The 22,242-nt window shown below is 40.0% G+C and overlaps 1 protein-coding gene across 2 annotated transcripts in view; it reads right to left on the minus strand.

The window, feature by feature from the left end:
* LOC133661417 (copine-8) overlaps positions 1–22,242 on the minus strand; it is a 182,356-nt gene that overhangs the window by 59,104 nt on the left and 101,010 nt on the right. For both annotated transcript variants that reach the window (XM_062064599.1, XM_062064600.1), the window contains exons 7-11: positions 16,081–16,144; positions 15,895–15,998; positions 15,529–15,633; positions 8,036–8,077; positions 4,355–4,430 (exon numbers count right to left, since the gene is read on the minus strand). In XM_062064599.1, coding sequence (XP_061920583.1) covers positions 4,355–4,430; positions 8,036–8,077; positions 15,529–15,633; positions 15,895–15,998; positions 16,081–16,144 — 391 coding nt within the window. The remainder of the gene's footprint in view (positions 1–4,354; positions 4,431–8,035; positions 8,078–15,528; positions 15,634–15,894; positions 15,999–16,080; positions 16,145–22,242) is intronic.

Here is a 22,242-nt window from a genome sequence, read left to right on the forward strand (position 1 = left end):
ACCGTGCTTCGACACACGCGCATAATCCAGGTTTCAGAGACTAAACTACAATCCTAAAATTGAAATATAAAAAATGCGTACCTGGATAGTGGCAAAGCGTACAAGGGTCAACAAACAAAATTGAGTATATTTTTGCAGATCTGTAGGGTGAACGCTAAGTGAACCACACCAAGAGCCTGATTTACCATGATCCAAATACCAGGCGCTAAACAGCATGTGCAAACAATAAATTGCAGGTATTTTTAGTGGGCGTGCTGCGTGTGATCTACTAAGCCTGCGTGTGCAAATTGAAAAGTGGTGCAGACCGTCTTGTTAACTTTTCGCCACAGAGACACTCCATCGTTTACTGCACATTTATATTTTGCGCAATGTGTTCAACCAGCAGCACACATCTATAATCTGTAACACCTTTTCTGAATTGCAATGCAAGAAAATGCATAAATGAAAGATGTCTTTTCATATAGGAGATATATTATAACAATATGTATCCTAAAAAAAACAAAAAATGGAGAACATTTAAAATAAAATGCCAACAGAAACTAAAACACATCAATTGAAATTGTGTTAAACAGCCTCATAAAGGGGAACACATTAATGGAATTTTGCCTTTCAGTCACAATCATTCTAACTTGTAAAAAGCGTCTCGTTCTCGTTCAAGCAATGCAGCTAAAGGGAGCAATCAATTCGACCTCTAAATCACTCTAAAAATGCGTTTAAAAACCGTCAACAATACTTCATATAATAACCTGTATAATAACCAAGCTCTAGCAACATTGTTATTGTAAGAGCAAACACTGAGGAACTATTTTTCTAGCGTAGTAACACATCAGACTGCTTCGGTCTTAGCCATGGAAAGAGATAAGCTAGCTTCTACGTCAGCACCCGAATCGCGTTTGAGTCTGTAATGCACAACACAATGCGATAAGACACTAATCTGTAGTGACTGAAAAAGATGAACAATCATATTACAATATCTGTAGAAGTATTATTTCATGTTTTGTTTGTACAAAGCTAGGCAGACAGCGTATGTACTGTACATGTAATAACACACATGATGTGCTGTGTGTGTCATGATCGATATTAAAGGCCTACTGAAAGCCACTACTACCGACCACGCAGTCTGATAGTTTATATATCAATGATGAAATCTTAACATTGCAACACATGCCAATACGGCCGGGTTAACTTATAAAGTGACATTTAAAATTTCCGGGGAAATATCCGGCTGAAACGTCGCGGTATGATGACGTATGCGCGTGACGAAGTCAGTATAACGGAAGTTATGGTACTCCGTAGAATCCTATACAAAAAGCTCTGTTTTCATTTCATAATTCCACAGTATTCTGGACATCTTTTGCAATTTGTTTAATGAACAATGAAGGCTGCAAAGAAGACAGTTGTAGGTGGGATCGGTGTATTAGCAGCGGACTACAGCAACACAACCAGGAGGACTTTGTTGGAGCGCTAGCCGCCGACCTCACCTTGACTTCCTACGTCTCCGGGCCGCCAAACGCATCGGGTGAAGTCCTTCGTCCTTCTGCCGATCGCTGGAACGCAGGTGAGCACGGGTGTTGATGAGCAAATGAGGGCTGGCTGGCGTAGGTGGAGAGCTAATGTTTTTAGCATAGCTCTGTGCGGTCCGGTTGCTAAGTTAGCTTCAATGGCGTCGTTAGCACAGCATTGTTAACCTTCGCCAGCCTGGAAAGCCTTAATCGTGTATTTACATGTCCACGGTTTAATAGTATTGTTGATTTTCTATCTATCCTTCCAGTCAGGGGTTTATTTTTTTTGTTTCTATATGCAGTTAAAGCACGATCCTATCACGTTAGCTCGTAGCTAAAGCATTTCGCCGATGTATTGTCGTGGAGATAAAAGGCACTGAATGTCCATTTCGCGTTCTCGACTCTCATTTTCAAGAGGATATAGTATCCGAGGTGGTTTAAAATACAAATCCGTGATCCAAAATAGAAAAAGGAGAGTGTGGAATCCAATGAGCCAGCTTGTACCTAAGTTACGGTCAGAGCGAAAAAAGATACGTCCATCACTGCCTCTCAAGTCCTTCACTGTAACGTTCCTCATCTACGAATCTTTCATCCTCGCTCAAATTAATGGGGTAATCATCACTTTCTCTGTCCGAATCTCTCTCGCTCCATTGTAAACAACGGGGAATTGTGAGGAATACTAGCTCCTGTGACATCACGCTACTTCCGGTACAGGCAAGGCTTTTTTTTATCAGCGAGCAAAAGTTGTGAACTTTATCGTCAATTTTCTCTACTAAATCCTTTCAGCAAAAATATGGCAATATCGCAAAATGATCAAGTATGACACATAGAATGGATCTGCTATTCCCGTTTAAATTTAAAAAAAAATCATTTCAGTAGGCCTTTAAAGTGTGACTCACTCGATGGACAGTTGTCTGTTCGGTCCGGCTGGCCAGGGACGTTTTTTCTGGTTTATTTGGGTAAGCACTCCATTTATATCGAAATAGCTTGGCTTTAAATTCCACATTTACAGCTTTGTGTCACACCGACCTCACTCTTTAGGCTTCTGTCTGCTCCAACGTCTCACTCTTCCTTCGTGCAGCACTATATTCAGCTTCAAAAAGATAAGGTTGTGAATCCTCATTTGTCCAAAATTATCCATCTTCCTTGTCTATTACCAAGTTTACCATGATTAGAAAACACACTCGTGTTTGATTTCGGAAGTAGGGAACACAGTTGTTGCCAAAAGTCAGACGTGCGCTGCTACGGAAATGGAAATTAATGCGCCGAAGAAATCAGTCCTAGCAATGATTAAAATGACCAAAATTACATATTGTTATGAACGTGTCTTTTACTATAATATATATAGACTTGTGTGTATATAAAACGTCGGAGGGTTTTGAAGTTGTTTTAGAGGGCTTTGAAGGCTACAACGTTGACAATGTTTTTTTAATCATCTTTAAAATCCTAAAAAAAAATAAAAACATGTGTTCTTGTCTCTCATAAAGATTGTGAAAGATAGTCATAATTCCAAAAAAAGTGCAATCCCCCTTTAAGTCATCCAGGAACAGAAGCTATGAAATTATAAAAAGTAATTTCTGAATAGACAATATGTTTAGTTTTTGTTTTTTTTACCTCTGACAGACCAAATATGTTCACACACACACACACACACACACACACACACACACACACACACACACACACACACACACACACACACACACACACACACACACACACACACACACACACACACACACACACACACACACACACACACACACACACACACACACACACACACACACACGCGCGCGTGTAAGACGGAGGATTCTCTGTCCATCGTCTGTCTTTGCAGTGTGTGCACTCCTTCTCACAGCTGTGTGCATAAAAGTGTCAACTGACATGTACACTACCGTTCAAAAGTTTGGGCTCACCCAAACAATTTTGTGGAATAGCCTTAATTTCTAAGAACAAGAATAGACTGTCGAGTTTCAGATGAAAGTTCTCTTTTTCTGGCCATTTTGAGCGTTTAATTGACCCCACAAATGTGATGCTCCAGAAACTCAATCTGCTCAAAGGAAGGTCAGTTTTGTAGCTTCTGTAACGAGCTAAACTGTTTTCAGATGTGTGAACATGATTGCACAAGGGTTTTCTAATCATAAATTAGCCTTCTGAGCCAATGAGCAAACACATTGTACCATTAGAACACTGGAGTGATAGTTGCTGGAAATGGGCCTCTATACAGCTATGTAGATATTGCACCAAAAACCAGACATTTGCAGCTAGAATAGTCATTTACCACATTAGCAATGTATAGAGTGTATTTCTTTAAAGTTAAGACTAGTTTAAAGTTATCTTCATTGAAAATAAGGACATTTCAATGTGACCCCAAACTTTTGAACGGTAGTGTACCTACTAAATAAAACGCAAAATAGTGCTCGCAAAAAGGTGATTAATGTTGATAAATGACATTGCGCGTGCAGTATAATGTATTCATATAATACATATCTTCTCCTCCCAGTATTGTGGGCGTCTTGATGGCCAGCATATACAATCTGATCATTAATGAAGACAGAGACGCTAAATGGATTGCCGTCCTTATTCTGCTCCACTTTGAACAAGTTTAGTGGATCAGCTTTGTGTGTTCAATATCAAGTTTGCATGTGTTTTATTCAGTACACGCAAACCTTTGGTAGATCAGGCCCCAAGTGTACAGTATTTTGGGTCCTGACACGAGGACCATACCACAAGAAAGTACACAGTTTAGCATTTCAGCAGTAGAACTTGATTTCGTAATTAGCAAAAGCAGAATTTAAAAAAAAAACATTTTCAAAGTTTGTAATAAATAAATGCCTCAATGCACTCACCTCGTAGACATTGAACTGGCTCTGCCCTCTGGATAATTCTCTGTAGCTGGTGCTGAACTCTCCAATAAAGTCGTGACTGCAAGTACCAGTAACATGATTAAATATAAAGCTCATCCAAACAAACCCTAAACATAATTTAAAAGAGATATAAACATACAAGGTCTTCTGTAGATGACCAGTTTTACAACACTTATTTTTATTCATAAAGCATTGTCATGACTTTGTCGAGCATTCACTCTTCTATTGAACTTCTAAAATGTCACTGCGCTCCCTTGAAAAGCGGTGCTGAAGTTTAAATACTAAAAAGGAATAACTCTGTTAATCTGCAGCATGACAAATGTCACTGAAAGGGAAGGGCCTCCTTTCTGTCCGTCAGCCAGACTCATCATTAGGCTTTCAGTTTTTTGACAACCCTGCAAGCTTTTTTCATACAAACTGACAACATAGCATCAGCTTCATTATGGGGAATTGGCTTTGAAACTTAAAAGTGCTGTTACTACCAGAATAGTTCAGGTTTATTTGGAACATGCTTAGCATAGTTACATGTGTACTGGAATCCTACATCTTCTCGCAGTCACTAATAGTTTGCACACGTCCTGTGTTTAACATGTACCAGGTTACTATTAACACCCATATTTTTTTGTTCTAAAGCTGTCTAAAATGATAAAAGGTGACTAGAATTGAAGTTTAACCATTTATTCTACAAATCAGGTACAAATAATAGCGATAGCAGCGCTGGAGAGAGAGAACCGAGCTATCTAAAGGTTGGAGGAATCTTTAAAATGGACAACCTCATCTGCTATTGTCCTCCTTAGTTTGCCTCGCATTGGCAGGAATCGAAACTGAAAGTCGACTTGACGTGTCTGCCTAGCACACGCACACATTCTCTACCACTCTCTCGCTCTTTTTCTGTCCAGGCTGGTACTTCATGACACCATTAATAAAAAATAGGGCTGTCAATTGATTAAATATATAACTGCATTTTGTTCATAGTTAACTCAAAATGGGTTTGATTTAATAAAGTTAAAGTTAAAGTGTCAATGATTGTTACACACACACGAAGTGTGGCGAAATTATTCTCTGCATTTGACCCATCACCCTTGATCACCCCCTGGGAGGTGAGGGGAGCAGTGAGCAGCAGCGGTGGCCGCGCCCGGGAATCATTTTTTGGTGATTTAACCCCCAATTCCAACCCTTGATGCTGAATGTCAAGCAGGGAGGTAATGGGTCCCATTTTTATAGTCTTTGGTATGACTCGGCCGGGGTTTGAACTCACAACCTACCGATCTCAGGGCGGACACTCTAACCACTAGGCCACTGTGAAAGGTGTTTTCAAATGTTTAGCTTTTTTAAACAGCTCAACACAACAAGAACATAAAACACATGTATAAAGAGGATACACAAAATGACTAGCAGTGCGTTTGTGTTATGCCAGATTTAGTATTGTGTAGTAATATAAAAGTTGTATTCCTGCTGTAGGAGTACTTGCATGCAGAGGAGGAGCTACACTATGTTTAGATAGCAGTTTCACACATTAATAACACAAAATGTGGATTGTTACGATCATGCTTCGATTGTCAAAAATGCTTGGTAATGTAATCTGTGATATTATATTGCTTCTGATATTTTGTACATTACATGTTGTACAAGTTAATTATATTCATATCTCTGCATTACAATGTTTTAACCTTCTCTATTTAATATTAAATTGTAGTATTCAGCCTGCGTATCAACCAGAATGTGTTATAAAATAATTGACATAACATTTCAGCCAGCCAGAAACATTCCCCCCATATTCCTCAAATGATGTACTAACAATTATTTAGGGGCAAATATCAGGGATTACTTTACAAATCATCTTTGACAAAGCATGATCGTAATTTAGGACAATTACAACATTTTCATTATGTTGAAGTAGTTAAACCGGATGTAAAGCGTAGCGCTTTTATTTTGAAGCCTTAAAAGTGTGATTTGTTTGAGGTGTCTTGACATGTTTTAAAGACTTTTTGCAACAAAAAAGTCCCCTTTTTACTTCCTGCTTACCATCTTTTATTTATGTTGAGCTTTAATGCGATCTTAATAAATCAGTCAAAGTAAAAATCTACATTTTGTGTTATCAATGCACTTTAACCGTAATCCAAACAAGGAAGTAAAGCTCCTCCTCTCTAAGGTGGCACAGCGCGTCCGTAGGCGTTCCCTCCAATGATGTTGTCTCACGTCGTTTGGAGATTAAAAAACAAAAGACACCTTTTTTTTGTCGGTAGAACAAATCGCCATGGCTTTGGATCTGAGATTTCCATGATGTCCCCTTTTCTTTGTGCATTTCTGCACGCTATTTCCGAGTTTGTGGCTCAACAGCAACTGACGCCATTACATTTCCCCACGTTACGGAATGGCCCGAGGGTCAAAAAGGAGTCATGACGCATGCGCGTTGATCGCGCGCTAAAAAAATGAGCGCCGTTAAAGGAAAGTATAGTTAATGCGTTTTTATTGCGTTAAATTTGAAAGTCCTTATAATATGGAGGTTAATTTGTGTCTTTATTACGAAAGCTTTTTTTAGACACGGAATTCATGTAACTTAATTTTTTGACTCAGAATTTTTGGACATCAAATTATGTTGACAATTTAATTGAAAGAAATGTAGCTAAGGTAGCCCAGTTAACTGCCTTTTTTATGCTGTTTTGCAAGACCCGTGTCACGTGACTTCAAACTTGATACCTCATTGGCTGGTTCTGAGAGAGGATTGATTGCTTCAGTCTTAATTTATCGGAAGTAAATCTTGCTTTTTGAAGCAGCAAATTTTTCGACACTGAACTTTTTTTACACACAAAATTTTTATACCCTGTATTTTTTTCACAGTATTTTTTTTACGCTGAATTTTTTTCCACTGAATTTTATATACTGATTTTTTATACACTGAAGTTTTACTACACTGAAGTTTTTCTACACTGAATTTTAAAACACTGAATTAAAAAAACCCTGAATTTTAGAAAATAAATTGTCAGCATAATTAGATGCAACAAAAATTAGGTTCACAAAATTCAAACGCAAAAAATCAAGTTACATAAATTCAGTGTCAAAAAAAAGCTTTGGTAAAAAAGACAAATTAACCTCCATATAATATTAACATATGTGGGTGAGAGTGTACAAGTACAAAAAACACAGGGTGCTTTCATTGTGTTCATCTTCTTCGAGCCGAACTTAGACTTAGACAAACGTTATTCATCCACAAGGGATATTGTTCCACAAACTGAAGCCAAGGATAGTAATTTTTCCCAAAAGAGGGGAAATATTGCCTTAACAGAATCATTTTCCTATTAGGGGAAATAAAAGGAAGCAAATTAGTAAGTTAATAGAGTTTGTATCTCGCTTATTTAGTAATATGCCACAAAAAGTGCATAAACGCGTGCATCATTAGACAGAACATCTTTTGTTATCTTTCCCTTTTGCACAAACGGCCTCAATGTTTTTATTAGTTCAGATCCAACTCTCAACTAATTTGTTCCAAGGCAAATCCTTGAAGCCAGACACCTCCCGAAATGTAATAATCAGCTGTTCCAACCCCTATGATCCATCTGTGATTAGATTTCCATGCACATTCACGATTAACGCTCTGAGTAATCCTTCTGGGAGGGAAACATTACTGTGGAAAAGAAGGCAATAAAACAGAAGAAGATTTACCTGCCATCTCTGTCCCAGTCGTACACCTCGACCTTGATTGTTCTGCGAGAAGAGGGTTAAGAAAGTTATGTTCATCTTGATGGAAATACTTCCCTCAGTGTCAATGCCGGTGTTTTGCAACAGCCAGCATTATTGAACACATACAAAAAAAACAAAAGCTGTATATTTTATTCCCTCTGTCACATTAAAAATGGGACTGATGTATCATCGTGTATCACGTGACTAAACTTGATCTGGAAAAATGCTAATTTCTTTTGTTCATGTGGTGGTGGCACGGAGCCGCATACAGAGCCATTCTGCAGCTTATCTTTATCCCACAACAGCGTATGTCTGCAGCTGCCTCCCCGTAATATGTTCTCTTCATTTTGAAAAGCATCTGTTTGTGTATGCTATTACAGTTTACAAGGATAGATGGCAAAACTAAAGAATACCCTGCATGAGGCAGGCGCGCATGTACCGTAACTTTCAGACTATAAGCTGCAACTATTTTCCGACACTTTAAACTCTGCGGCCTATAAACCGGCGCGGCTAATTTCTGGATTTTTCTTTTCTGCTAATTGCCATAATGTTTTGTGTTCAATAGTTTTCTATAAACCCAAGTAGAAGGCTGAAATGGTGTGTTATTGTTTGTGCTATAACGCTCACTACAGGTGCTGCAAGTTGAAAATGTACTTTCTGTTTCACAAACTCCTCAGTAAACTCACCAACATGCCACCGTGGAGTTATTGATTGATTGGAGGGCTAGCTTTCGACAGCTAGTGGGTCCATGACGATGACTTCCGTTTTGTTTGATCAGACGTTTTACTGCCGTGTTACAAACACCATTTGCAAACAATTAAGGTATGTAAATAAACATTTACAAAATAATTTTGTGTCATTTCTCAACATATATACCTGCAGCTTATAGTTCAGTGCGGCTAATACATGGAAAAATATTTTTTCCTTCAAAATGTTGTGGGTGCGGCTTATATCCTATATACTCTATAGTCCGGAATATACAGTATTAGTGTACTTTTAAAAAAACTTGTCTATTATTCACATGTTTATCTTTTTTATGCATTCTAACTGGTAAATAAATGTTAGTAAAAGTCAGCTAACAATAGAAGTAGTAGGACTTGCTCTATTCCGCCTATAGAGCGCTCTAAAAAAAACATCCAAAAGCCTCTATCATCGTTTTATATACATGCTGTAAGTATACATGTAACAGGCACATTCATATAACATGCAATATTTTAGGTATTTTGCTCATTTTAAGCAGACCGCAGCATATTACACAGACGCATCCCAACCACAGTTTTCCCTTTAACAACAACACTACTAATCATGGCAGACTTTCTGAGAGACAACAAAGACTACTTTGGGACAAACGATGATCAGAACTTTATATTTCTGAGCCTATATAAGGAGGATGATCTAAAAGTTTTAAAAGCTGTGTGCTAAACAGATGCAGCTTTAGTGAAACACTGAGCATCATGTAGCAGTATTGCTAAGTGCTAAACAAGATATACAAACTACCAACATAATAAAACAATCACTTACTGTACAATGTCTGCTCTCACACGGATGCCAATTGATGGGATGTTTATATCTTCCCGTTTAGATGAAGAATAAATCAATTCTCACGCAAGTAAAAAATTTATAAAAAGGTGCATCTTTTTGTGTCTTTCTCGCCATCTCCGGGTTTAAGTTGGATGTCAAAGTTGACCAACTTCTCGGTTGATGGCCACAACCTTCTACTACCCCGGTGAGAGGCAAAAATTAAAATCTAGAATGAACTTTTACCAATTTAGAGACAATGCAGCAGCTCACCAGCTCAGTATATCAATATAGCAGCATAAGCTAGGTAGCGACCTGTGATCAATGCGCCGCTAAATATAGATTGTCTGCGTAAGTGCGTATAATAACAATATAGCTAATACTTGGTTAATATTCAGGTCACAACATGTAAATAAAGTATTGTTGCGGTTTTTTTGGAGGGCTTTATGGGCGTAATAGTGTACTCACATTCGCTGCATTGTTAGCCACCTCGTAATTGCCGTATTTTACGAAATAGAACGCATTAACATATGTGTTCTTGTCTTGCATAAGGATTGTGAATGATAAGCAAAATTACAGAAAAAAGGTGCAGTTCCCCTTTAATGTTATGCTTACTATAAGAGTGCTTTTTCAAAAACAAATTACATTGAATTTAACAACCCAAAGCTGAATTCTACTTTTACGCCATCCTCATCTTTCAATAAAAGGGAAGGAGTGTAAATCCAAACCAGCATTAATGGCCCTCGGAGCTCGGTGTAGGCGGACGACAGGATGCGCATTATTACAGGGAAGGAGGTAATAAAGTTAGGGAGCAGGCTTCTTCTATGTTGACACAGATGAGACCTGCCTCTGGGGAGGGCTGACTACCACCACCTCCACAATAGATACAGACAAACCAAGTTTTGCTCATGTCCTCACTTATTTTTCTAGTAATGTTTAAGTTATTGTTTGATTAAATTGTAAAAAATAAACAGCTGCAGGGATTTTATATTAAAAGTTAAATAGCATGATTTTGCCCAATTAGTTTGAAGCATTACTGTTGTAAGTTTGGAGTAATGTTGGTCATTGCTTAATTTTAAGGGAAAGCACGCAAGTCAACGCAATGGCGTCTAATAGAAATGTTCCTTTTCAAGCCAGGCCTTATCTCGTGCCACAGACAACACACAGAGTGCACCTGTGGGTGCCCACTGTGTGTTTCACTTTGGCTTTCCCGAGTTACACCTTGATAAGACCTAGCTTGACTGCGCTCTACAAATAATCCTATTGTGTCACAACTCCAAAAGCCCCGATTGTACTACAGGTGGACGTGTTACACAGTGGAGGACCATTTGTGTGTTATCTTTTCGTGACACATTCATTTCCAGCTCTAGTAAGAGCACACACAGAGGCTACTATTGTAGCCTTATTATGCTTTAGTCCCTTTAAGAAGTTTGTCATATATTGGATTTATAGTGGAAGACTGAAGCAAATGTCTTCATATGCAAAATCAGTGAAGTTTCATGCACATTGATGCACAGATTGTTGATAAACTAATACCCCCCTTACTGTGTCTATACAGGTGAAACTCCAAAAATTGATTATCGTTTAAAGGTTTGTTTATAACAGCAATTAGATTTACAAGGGGAAACTAATACAGTAAATAACAACTCAAGATATTACAAGACTTATTTTGATATAATTTTGATTACAGCTTATGAAAATCTCCATCCAAAGGTTTTATACAAACATAACAAAAACTAGCTTGACAGATTTCAATTTGTACATAATGAGTTTATATAACATTTTAGTTTCACATTTGAAGTTGAATTGTTGAAATGAATGCTTTTTTTGCACCATTCTGGAGGATTTCTAAAATGTTCTGGCTTTGTTTACCCTGTTTGTGCACTGGGCAACAATTACAAAGTGACTGCCAAGCCTTGAGTCCACAATAAGATATGGTGGCTAGATTCAGCACCATGGACAGTGACTGTGGAACGCCTCCTTTACTTTTGATTAACAGTTAGTCCTTAGGAAATATTTAGTTTTGTCTGCATTTAGTTTTTGCCATGGTGATGTTAGTGTCACACGCTGAGTGCCATCAGATTTCCTTGTTCTTTTCTGCTGCCTTGTTTCTTGACCTTGTTTTCCGTTTCACTACATCCTAGAGCTCGGTGGGAGAGCTACAACCCACACCTGGTTCCGATTGCCAATCAGCACTCTATTTAGAGTGGAGCTTAATGGCAGAAATATGTCATTTGTTTGCTACTTCCCTCGTTTTCCAGCTTCTCCTCTGAAGTTTTCGCCCTCATGCTACAGATACTGTAGATAACTAATATTTCGGTATTACCCCCCGGCTGGATAGATATGCCTCTGGAAACCTATCATTATGTCTCTTTGCGTTGCTGTCATTTAAAGCTTTGTTTGACTGCAACATGCCTCTTCTCTGCATACTAGAGTCTAAATTAGAACTAAACGAAACGGTAAGTGTTTTTCTTCCGGCTCTCATGAAGGCGGACGCTTCCACTCCCTCTCCCTTATTTGCTTCTTTGTCTCGTCTTGTCCTAACTTTCTAAGAGCCTTTCTTTTGCTTTTGCTTTTCTTTTTTGATAAACTGGTCTCTCAACTCAGTTTCGAGGGAACTTGCTTGTCCTGATGGAACATTTGCTGCTGGATACATGAGGGACTCTTAGGAGAAGGGGAGCGTCGTGTGCCTGGCGATTCTTTCCGCCGAAGACATTGAAGATGTCTATCTATTTGAAAATGTGATACCAGTTCATCTGCTGATTGGATTGAGCATTGCTCTGGTCCATCGACAAATTCGGGAGACGATAGCAGCCGTTTCATCACAAGGTTGGCCTTTGAGATGAAGGGGTTGGATAAAGATGTGGACACTCAGACTTTAGCAATTTCTGAATTGAACCACAAATTGAATAACATCTCGGAGAAGCTTTCCACTCTGTAAGGCAAAATTATGAGCAATTTGGCAGCAAGAACGGACAATGAGAGGAGACAAACCAGTGGAATGTGTTTGCTCGCCCTAACCAAAACAATCCTTATCTACAACGAACAACGTGACTTGCAGGCGTATGGACAAAACACGCCCTCATGGACTGCTTCAACACAGATATGCACAAATACACCCAACCTCTAATCCCTTGCCCTGCCTTCGCCGCCCGCGGCGTGATGGCTTACAGAGCAGCGGCCTAAAAGACTGCAGCTTCGGGCCATTCACAACAATCAGGCAACTATTAACGGACGTTTTACTTATAAACCTTTGTGAAGATGGACTGTGCAACTTCTGAACGAGTCGCGGAAGAGGACGTCATTATTTGCAAAAATATTCGGCCGGGACAAGAGCGATCCAACATGAAATTGTAAATAAACAAAACTGTTAAATAACTATTTAAGTTAATAACATGCTGGTGTTTATCTCTAAGGTCATGTTCAGAGTTGACAAATGTTTGTAAATATATCGTGCCTGAAAGATTATTGACGTAGAATGAGAAATGTTGTGTGTGAGAGAAAAAGACGCGTATGCACGAGAAAGAATACTTGTCGGAATTTAACTTGTTAGCACAAGGTTTGTAATTAAATTCAAGTGTGTGTGTACTTTCATTTTGTGACTTCTACTGGACGCAACAACACAATAAGCTGAAAAACACACATTCAGTAACTATTTTCAGAGCGCACCAAGATATTAAGTACACAACATCAGTTTTCATGCAAATGTTTAATCACTGTTTTATTGCGTACACTAATTTTTGCATTTCAAGCACAAAGTCTGCTCGCCTGTGTTCAGGGACCCTCTTTGACAAAAACTGGCCAATCACAGCTGTGTGTTCTGCGTCACCGGTAGGGCTGCACAATTATTAGAAATGTTATCCTGATCACACTTTTGGCCGCTATGATTAAATGAGGGTGATCGTCGCGATATTAACATTTAAAAAGCAAGCTCCCCTGCATATCAACCAACAGTCAGCCAACCATCAGGTGGCGACCGAAAGACAGTCAACTCATGTGAGGACCCATTAAGAGTGAGTGAAAGGGTGACTGACACTTGATCGGCTGGTAACCTGTAGCTCCCAAAAAGATTTGGAAAAATAAATGCATTACATTGATGCCCTTCTTTCCCGTAGAGTGACCCACATTTTAACGCCGGAACACGCCCGAACTCTACGCATCCTCCCACTCGTTCTTGCAAACCCGGAAATGCCCCTAAAGTGTATAGACAAACAAACGCCACAATGAGTGGCACGGAAAAGCTGCACTGGTGTGCACATTTAAACAAATTATTGAGAGGTTAAGCATTAAAACACTTCTCTTCTTTCCTCAACCGCCATCGTTTGCCCGTGACGTGAAGCTAATAATCCAAACAGAGTTATAGTTGCTCACAGAGCAGTCCGCCCGCCAACGGCGCAAAGCCCCGATGGTACAGTCTACCGTAACATCAACGAGCACCCAGGGACCCCATAACCATCCACCTCTCAAACACACGCATTAATAACAGATGTAATATCGCTTTATTTAGCAAAGACACAAGTGGGAGAAAATGGATGGATTAAAGGATGTCCTATATATACTGTGAGCAATACACTGTGTTCCCTGCATGTGTCTTTTGTGCATAATCTTATTTTTTCACTTGTTTGCACTTTATGATCGCACTCTGCAACGGCATATTTTTAGTTAGCTCTTTGTCTTTTGTAAGTATTAGCTTGTAGCTGACAAACTATTTTTTAAATTAAATTTCATTTAGAAATGAATGCCCAGTTAACATAATGTTTGTTTAAAATAGAAATGACAATAAAAATATGTTTTACATAGCATAGTAAATAATCGTGGTTAATAATTGTGATTTCAATATTGATAAAAATAATCGTGTTTGTTCTTTTGGCCATCATCGTGCACGGCGACGCAAACCTAGGATTTTTGGTAGGTGACGCATATACACCAGGCTTTAGTGTAGCAACAAAGACGCGTAACTGTTACGTAGAGCAAAACAACACAGGACATGACCATGAGGGACTGGTCATGACAGTAAGTTTGCAAATACGCGATAATTTGGTGAAAAACAACGCAATTGACTCTGGTGGGAAAAAAAAATGGGCGAAAATTCGGGGTCCATGGCACGATCATAACATTGGAATATATCGGACCATGTTATAATCCAACTTTGAGTGAACATATCCTTTTTTGCCTATAAGTCAGAGGAGGAAAGGGTACTAAAAGAAGTAGGAAATGGAAAAAAATATATATTTTTAATGTACTTGAAGTAACATTTTTGTGTTTTCTGGGTAATGCAAAAAAGGAAAGGGTGGTACAAGTCTCAAAGAAGGTGTTTTTCAACTATGCAACACTTTAATGGATAAGTAAGAATTGTAATTTTGTTTTTTATTTTGTGTCAATGTCCAATACTTAAACAAAAGTATGGGGAAAGATAATAAAAAATGTATAAAAAAGTATAAATATGCTGAAAATAAACTACTCAATTACAATAACATGAGTAAATGTAATGTTAGTTTTTTCTCTGGTCCCTAAACTGTAAAACCTCCCAAGTGTACTGCAGTATTGCCTTGGTTCTTGTTAAGGATGATAATGTTATTCAATTACACTCAAAGTAAATTGAAGGCCAAGTGCAAATTCATGGGTGAAAGATGAGCATTTTCTTGTTTTAAATGTCATCCGATATCAGCTTGGATCGAGTAAAGAAGGCAATTTATTCACTTGACATTTGCCTAATTAAGCGATGTGGATCTTATTGTTATTTTTCCAATGGATGTTGGCATGCAAATATTGTCTGCGGGAGTTACAATGCTGCGTTGAGTGTGACAGCACACTCGAGGGGCCGATAGACACTGCATTATTATGTGTTACGTCGCCGAACAATTGCATTGTTTTTAGCACATGAAAAAGACAAGATGTCACATTTTTGGAGAGACCATCCTCTCCCCTCATTTTATAGCCGGAAAATATGGTCCTACCTGTCATAATCCCCATTGCAGAGAGCCCGAACAGGAATTTTAAAAGCCTGCCACACGGGGTTCAATGTGTTCTTGACTACTTCGGTCTTGTGGCAGATGGTGAACCTGCATAGCGAGAGAAAGGAAGAGAGAATAAAAGATTAGTGGGGTGCTAACTTCTTTAACACGGCCTGCTTCTCGCCAGCCTCCTGCCTCTTTGCACAATCCCCGAACAACCCCCACCCGAAGTGTACACACACTAAAAAAGACCCCACGTCGTTTGATCTGAAAGAAAATCAATGAAACCAATTTCCTCTGGATGCAGAGGAGGATTAAAGCAACCCAGAAAGAAGTCAAGGGTTAGAAAAAAAGGGAAGAGCGACTCACGTGCCATCTTCATTGCTCCTATAGAAGACCAGGAAGGGGTCGGACTTGCCGAAAAAATCCTTCTTGTCCAACTTGTTGCCACAAAACTGCACCATGACTGATTCCTATTCAACACAGGAACGAGGCGAGCAGGTAAATTAAATTACAGTGAATAGATGCAGGGACGTATTACATGCAGACACTCACCCTGCAGTTGTTCAGCTCCTCGGCTTTCACGATTATAGTGCCACATTTTTTCCCAGCAATGCCTCTGTAAACAGAACACAAAACAAGGTTAGGAGCGCTTAACTTTGTTTATTTTACGCCATCATTCTCTTGCGGTTATTCAAGATCTGAGTAAGAGACTGCACGACCACCTTTGCAAAGCCTATACGAGATCGATTCAACTGGCGGCCCGCGGGCTACAGTCGGCCAGCCAAAGCTTTTCATTTGGCCCACCGAACATCGCCCAAAGAGGCTTGATGAAACCATTCAAACTAGGGTTGCTCATGTATGCAGTACTCCCGCCACCACGCAAGGGGCAACAGCAAGGCACACGGTGAAGCAGCAGTGGGGTCAGTAGAAGAAGAGGGCACTATAAAACCTAAAATAAATCCAAATAATGCTGCCTTTGGTAATAACCAGTGTTGGGATTAACGCGTTACTGTAACGCCGTTATTTTCGGCGGTAACTAGTAGTCTTAACGCGTTATTTTTTATATTCAGTAACTCAGTTACCGTTACTACATGATGCGTTACTGCGTTATTTTACGTTATTTTTTATGTAGTATCGGCTAGAAACCGAAGATCTGAGTGTGTTTTATTGGAGTGTTGCAGTGTCGTCCTTCTGATTCTTCCTGTGTCACAAGGGACAGAAGAGGCGCGGTGTGTATGGGTGTGTGTGGGGCGGGGGGCCGTGTCTGTGTTTACTAACAAGACATCATGGCGGAGCCGAAGCCGAGTTTCTTAACATAGAGATATTCTCACTACTTTTCTTTTGTCGAGCACAAAGAAAATAACATTTCAGTTAAATGTAACTTCAATCAAAGATCCTATCTACTGACCAAAACAGCAATTCAAATCTGCTGAAACATCTACAAAAGCAACATGCCTCGACGAAGCTAGTAAAGAGAGACACAGACTCCGATGCCACTTCACCGCCACATAAGTATTTTAACGGAGGGACTGCTAGCCAGGACAACATTGATAGAGCCATTGCAGCGTATGTGCTAGAAGACATGCAGGCTATTTCTACAGTGGAGTCACCCGATTTCAGACAGCTAATTAGCAAATGGCATGGAAAACATTTTCCACATACCTGGACACAGTGGACAGTGAGTACAGAAAAATGGAAAGCGAGCTAAAGAAAACACTCCAAACTCTGCCTCTGCTCATCATTCAGCACTGAAGGTACACACTCTGTCAATTCTCTTGTATACTCTTTCATTCTACACTTCTAGAGTGTTTGATTATCACATCACTCTAAGTGTTTTGACTATAAAGTTCACAAACATAAAGAGGGATCTTAGTGGGCCAGGCCAATCTTCTCTTATCTCTAAACTAAAACTGGGGAAAGGCGTAGAGTGTTCTGGACTTCAGTACAGTGTTGAACTCCTAAAGACATGATTTTATTTCCGAATTCCTTGAGAGAAAAAAATGTGTGGTTAGGCTTTGTGTATGTCATGTGTGCCTTCCTTAGGTGAAGCCAGGTTTACAGCTATGTTGTTATTATGCTGTTTGTTACTCATGTACCGTATGTTATGTTACAGCTATTTAAAATCGTTTTTTCAATTTGTTCTGGCCTGAAATAAATCCATCATTATTGACCGTGGTCATGTGTGTGTCTGCGGAAGTGTGTGTGCGCGACCATCCCCATCAATGTTCAATCTGCGATGTCCCTCTGGAAATGCAGTCCAGAAGAATAAAATGAAGAAATATGGCCAACAGTAGCATATTAGTTGAAACACAACATTTAGAAGGAGCATAGACTTTGGTCTCACTATCTGCTGCAGCTCACCAGTAATCCTGCCCTGAATGCGGATTCGCAGGCACTCACAGAATGTCTTTGTGATGGATCTGCTTTATTGGTCCCGACTGGGAGAATAAACACACCACGTACTTTATTAAGAAAAAAATGTTTTTCTAAATATTTGCTCTGATTCAAATCCTGGGATATAACATGTAGTAACAAACTCTGCAGACACTTTTTGTTAAAATCCCTTTTGAGTTTGTGGATAAAAACATGTTCCTGAAATGGTATGGTACGGTATGCTCTTAATTGTCATTGCACAAGTACAAGGAAATGTCATTTTCACCAATAACCCATTCAAGATTAGACAAACATTGTACAGGGTTAAAGAACAGGAAAGGTGACGTGTCGCCACTTACGGCGCCCCGTAAAAGGTGGGGAAAGGGTTGAAAAAAAGTTGATCTCAGACTGGGCTCCTATTGTAGGGGCCCAATTTGGGGTGAGAAAACAACTCCATAAAATAATCATTAAACATAATTTATGTGTTGGTGGTACACATTATTTTACAGTACCTCAAATTCAAACTGCACTTTAATGTACTATCATTAAATAGAAGCTACAGTATTTGAGTAAAAACAAACAAACTCCACAATTGTAGGTCAGGGGTGGGCAAACTTTTTGGCTCAGGGGCCACATTGGCTTTTGAAATTTGACAGACGAGCCGGGCGAGCGAGCACATGATGCATTTCAAAGCATATCATATCTGTTGGAACTAAGAGTAGGCTTTCCAAATATGGGCTATTTTAATCATAATACATCTATTTTCAACAATATCATATAAGAACATCAAAGAAACATACAAATGGTAATAAAGCACTAACACATACACTCTCTTTTAGGGGCAGCAGTGTTGTTGATCACCCTTTTTTGCCAGTGTGTCGAAGTCTAGAATCAGTTTTGCTGTGGGGGTTTTTAAAACAGATCTTTGCTTAATTCTGTTTTAATATTTGGCGGGCTGGATTAAATGGACCAATGTGGCTCGCGCCCAATTTGCCCACCCCTGATCTACGTTGCCATTTGCCAAACCACTGGTGAGAATTTCTACACTGATGTATACAAGTAATTAAAGAAAATACATAATAATGTGATGTTTAGTAAATGTTACAGTAAGATAGTAATTCATATGGCCTCATCCATCACGGTTTACCTGACACATGAAACGTGACAAACTGGGAGGTTGCACTATCCACTTTAGCCGCCAGATGGCATTAGAGTGTTGACTATCTTAAAATGTGTTTTGTGGCAATTCCAACTTTGACCTATCAAATCAAATCAAATCAACTTTATTTATAAAGCACATTTACAATTTACCACAGGGATAGCCAAAGTGCTGTACAACGGGCAGGTTAAAAGATAACACAAGAGAAACGAGCAAGCACACCACAACACAAACAGAGCACGATAAAAAATAAATAAATAAATAAATAAAACATAAAAACAGGTTCACAGCAGGTGCTTTGTGGGACGCCATAGCAGGATGGAGATCACTCAGTGTTAAAAGCCATAAAATAAAAGTATGTTTTTAAGAGCGATTTAAAAACAGGAAGAGAGGAGGCCTGTCTAACACTCAAAGGTAAGCCGTTCCAGAGCTTGGGAGCAGCAGCGGCGAAAGCTCTGTCACCTCTAAGCTTCAGCCTTGTGTCAGGGACCGTCAATAGCAGCTGATCGGCTGATCTTAAGGATCGGGGGGAGGGGGGGCAGTAAGGCTGAAGGAGGTCGGAGAGATATGTTGGAGCGAGGTTGTTTAGACATTTAAAAACAATAAGTAGGAGTTTAAAATTGATTCGGTAAAGCACAGGGAGCCAGTGAAGGGACGCTAGTATAGGGGTAATGTGCTCACGCCTGCGGGTCTGTGTTAGCAGACGAGCAGCAGAGTTGTGCACGAGCTGCAGGCGGGTGAGGGAGGCCTGGCTAATGCCTACGTACAGGGCATTGCAATAGTCAAGACGAGTCCAGATAAAGGCGTGGATTAATTTCTCAAGATCATGTCCTAACGGAAACGGTTTCACTTTCGCTATTTGGCGTAGTTGATAAAAACTTTTTTTTACGACGCTGCTGATTTGTTTTTCAAACTTAAAAAATCTGAGTCAAACTTTACCCCCAGGTTTGTGACACAGTCACTAAGATACGGGGACAGAGTGCCGAGGTCCACGTTGGTCGAGGGAGAGCGACTTGGACCGAACAACATAACGTCTGTTTTGTTTTCATTTAGGCTCAGGAAGTTAACTGAAAGCCAAGCTTTGATGTCGTGCAGGCAGTCAATAAGATGTTGGACCGTGGTATTTTGTGCCATGGGAAAGTAGATCTGGCAATCATCGGCATAAAAATGAAATGCAATACCGTTTTTCCTGAAAACAGAACCAAGGGGGAGAAGGTAAAGCGCAAATAAAATTGGGCCAAGGATTGAGCCCTGGGGGACCCCATGTGGTAGAGGAGCTGTGGAAGACATGAAACTGTCTACTTTTACATAAAAACTCCTGTCAGTTAGGTACGACCGGAACCAGTTGAGGGCGGCGCCCTTAATGCCCACACAGTTATCAAGACGAGTGATTAAGGTGGCGTGGTCGACGGTGTCGAACGCAGCAGACAGATCTAAAAGCACCAGGACAACATATTTACCAGAATCTGTTGACCTACACGGAGTGGAGCTTCCCATTATTTTCAGCAGACTGCATTGCAAATGGTCGCTTCCTCCACCCTTCCTCTCATGGGAGACACACCTAGGAATGGGGCCATATGAATCTCTTCCCTACTGTAACTTGAAAAAAAAAGTCTTATAGTATTCAGTACACCACGTTTACTGCAGAAGGAAGTTTGAACTTACTGAAAAAGAAGCAAAACAGTGGCCCTGAAACCAAGGTACGACCCGTAGCGTGGGTTACATGGACCATTACACCTCTGGTAAACACAATCGTAGATATGAACACAATGACAGTTGTCAGCTGTTAGCATATATTATTACCTCGATCAAACATGGTGGAAATGCCTGTTACAAGATGCTACACTGGTAAACAGTAGGGATGCAACGGTACTCAGTATAATCCTGCATGGGACAATCCTCCCTTAAAGGCCTACTGAAAGCCACTACTAGCGACCACGCAGTCTGATAGTTTATATATCAATGATGAAATCTTAACATTGCAACACATGCCAATACGGCCGGGTTAACTTTAAAAAAGGGGAATTTTAAATGTCCCGGGGAACTTCCGGTTGAAAACGTCTATGTATGATGACGTATGCGCGTGACGTTGATGGTAGAAGCGGAAGTATTCGGACACATTGTATCCCAATACAAACAGCTCTGTTTTCATCGCAAAATTCCACAGTATTCTGGACATCTGTGTTGGTGAATCTTTTGCAATTTGTTTAATGAACAATGGAGACTGCAAAGAAGAAAGCTGTAGATGGGATCGGTGTATTAGCGGCTGGCTGCAGCAACACAACCAGGAGGACTTTGAGTTGGATAGCAGACGCGCTATCCGACGCTAGCCGCCGACCGCATCGATGATCGGGTGAAGTCCTACGTCGCGCCGTCGATCGCTGTAACGTAGGTGAGCACGGGTGTTGATGAGCAGATGAGGGCTGGCGTAGGTGGAGCGCTAATGTTTTTATCATAGCTCTGACGAGGTCCCGTAGCTAAGTTAGCTTCAATGGCATCGTTAGCAACAGCATTGCTAGGCTTCGACAGGCGGCACAGCATTAACCGTGTGGTTACAGGTCCAGTGTTTGGTTCGGTGTCTCCTGATAGTAGTATTGTTGATCTTCTGTCTATCCTTCCAGTCAGGGGCTTATTTCTTTTGTTTCTATCTGCAGTTAAGCACAATGCTATCACGTTAGCTCCGTAGCTAAAGTGCTTCACCGATGTATTGTCGTGGAGATAAAAGTCACTGTGAATGTCCATTTCGCGTTCTCGACTCTCATTTTCAAGAGGATATAGTATCCGAGGTGGTTTAAAATACAAATCCATGATCCACAATAGAAAAAGGAGAAAGTGTGGAATCCAATGAGCCCTTTTACCTAAGTTACGGTCAGAGCGAAAAAAGATACGTCCTGCACTGCACTCTAGTCCTTCACTCTCATGTTCCTCATCCACGAATCTTTCATCCTCGCTCAAATTAATGAGGTAATCGTTGCTTTCTCGGTCCGAAACGCTCTCGCTGCTGGTGTAAACAATGGGGAAATGTGAGGAGCCCTTCAACCTGCGACGTCACGCTACTTCCGGTACAGGCAAGGCTTTTTTTATCAGCGACCAAAAGTTGCGAACTTTATCGCCGATGTTCTCTACTAAATCCTTTCAGCAAAAATATGGCAATATCGCGAAATGATCAAGTATGACACATA

The sequence above is a fragment of the Entelurus aequoreus genome, linkage group LG12 (genome assembly GCF_033978785.1).
Source record: "Entelurus aequoreus isolate RoL-2023_Sb linkage group LG12, RoL_Eaeq_v1.1, whole genome shotgun sequence".
NCBI lineage: Eukaryota > Metazoa > Chordata > Actinopteri > Syngnathiformes > Syngnathidae > Entelurus > Entelurus aequoreus.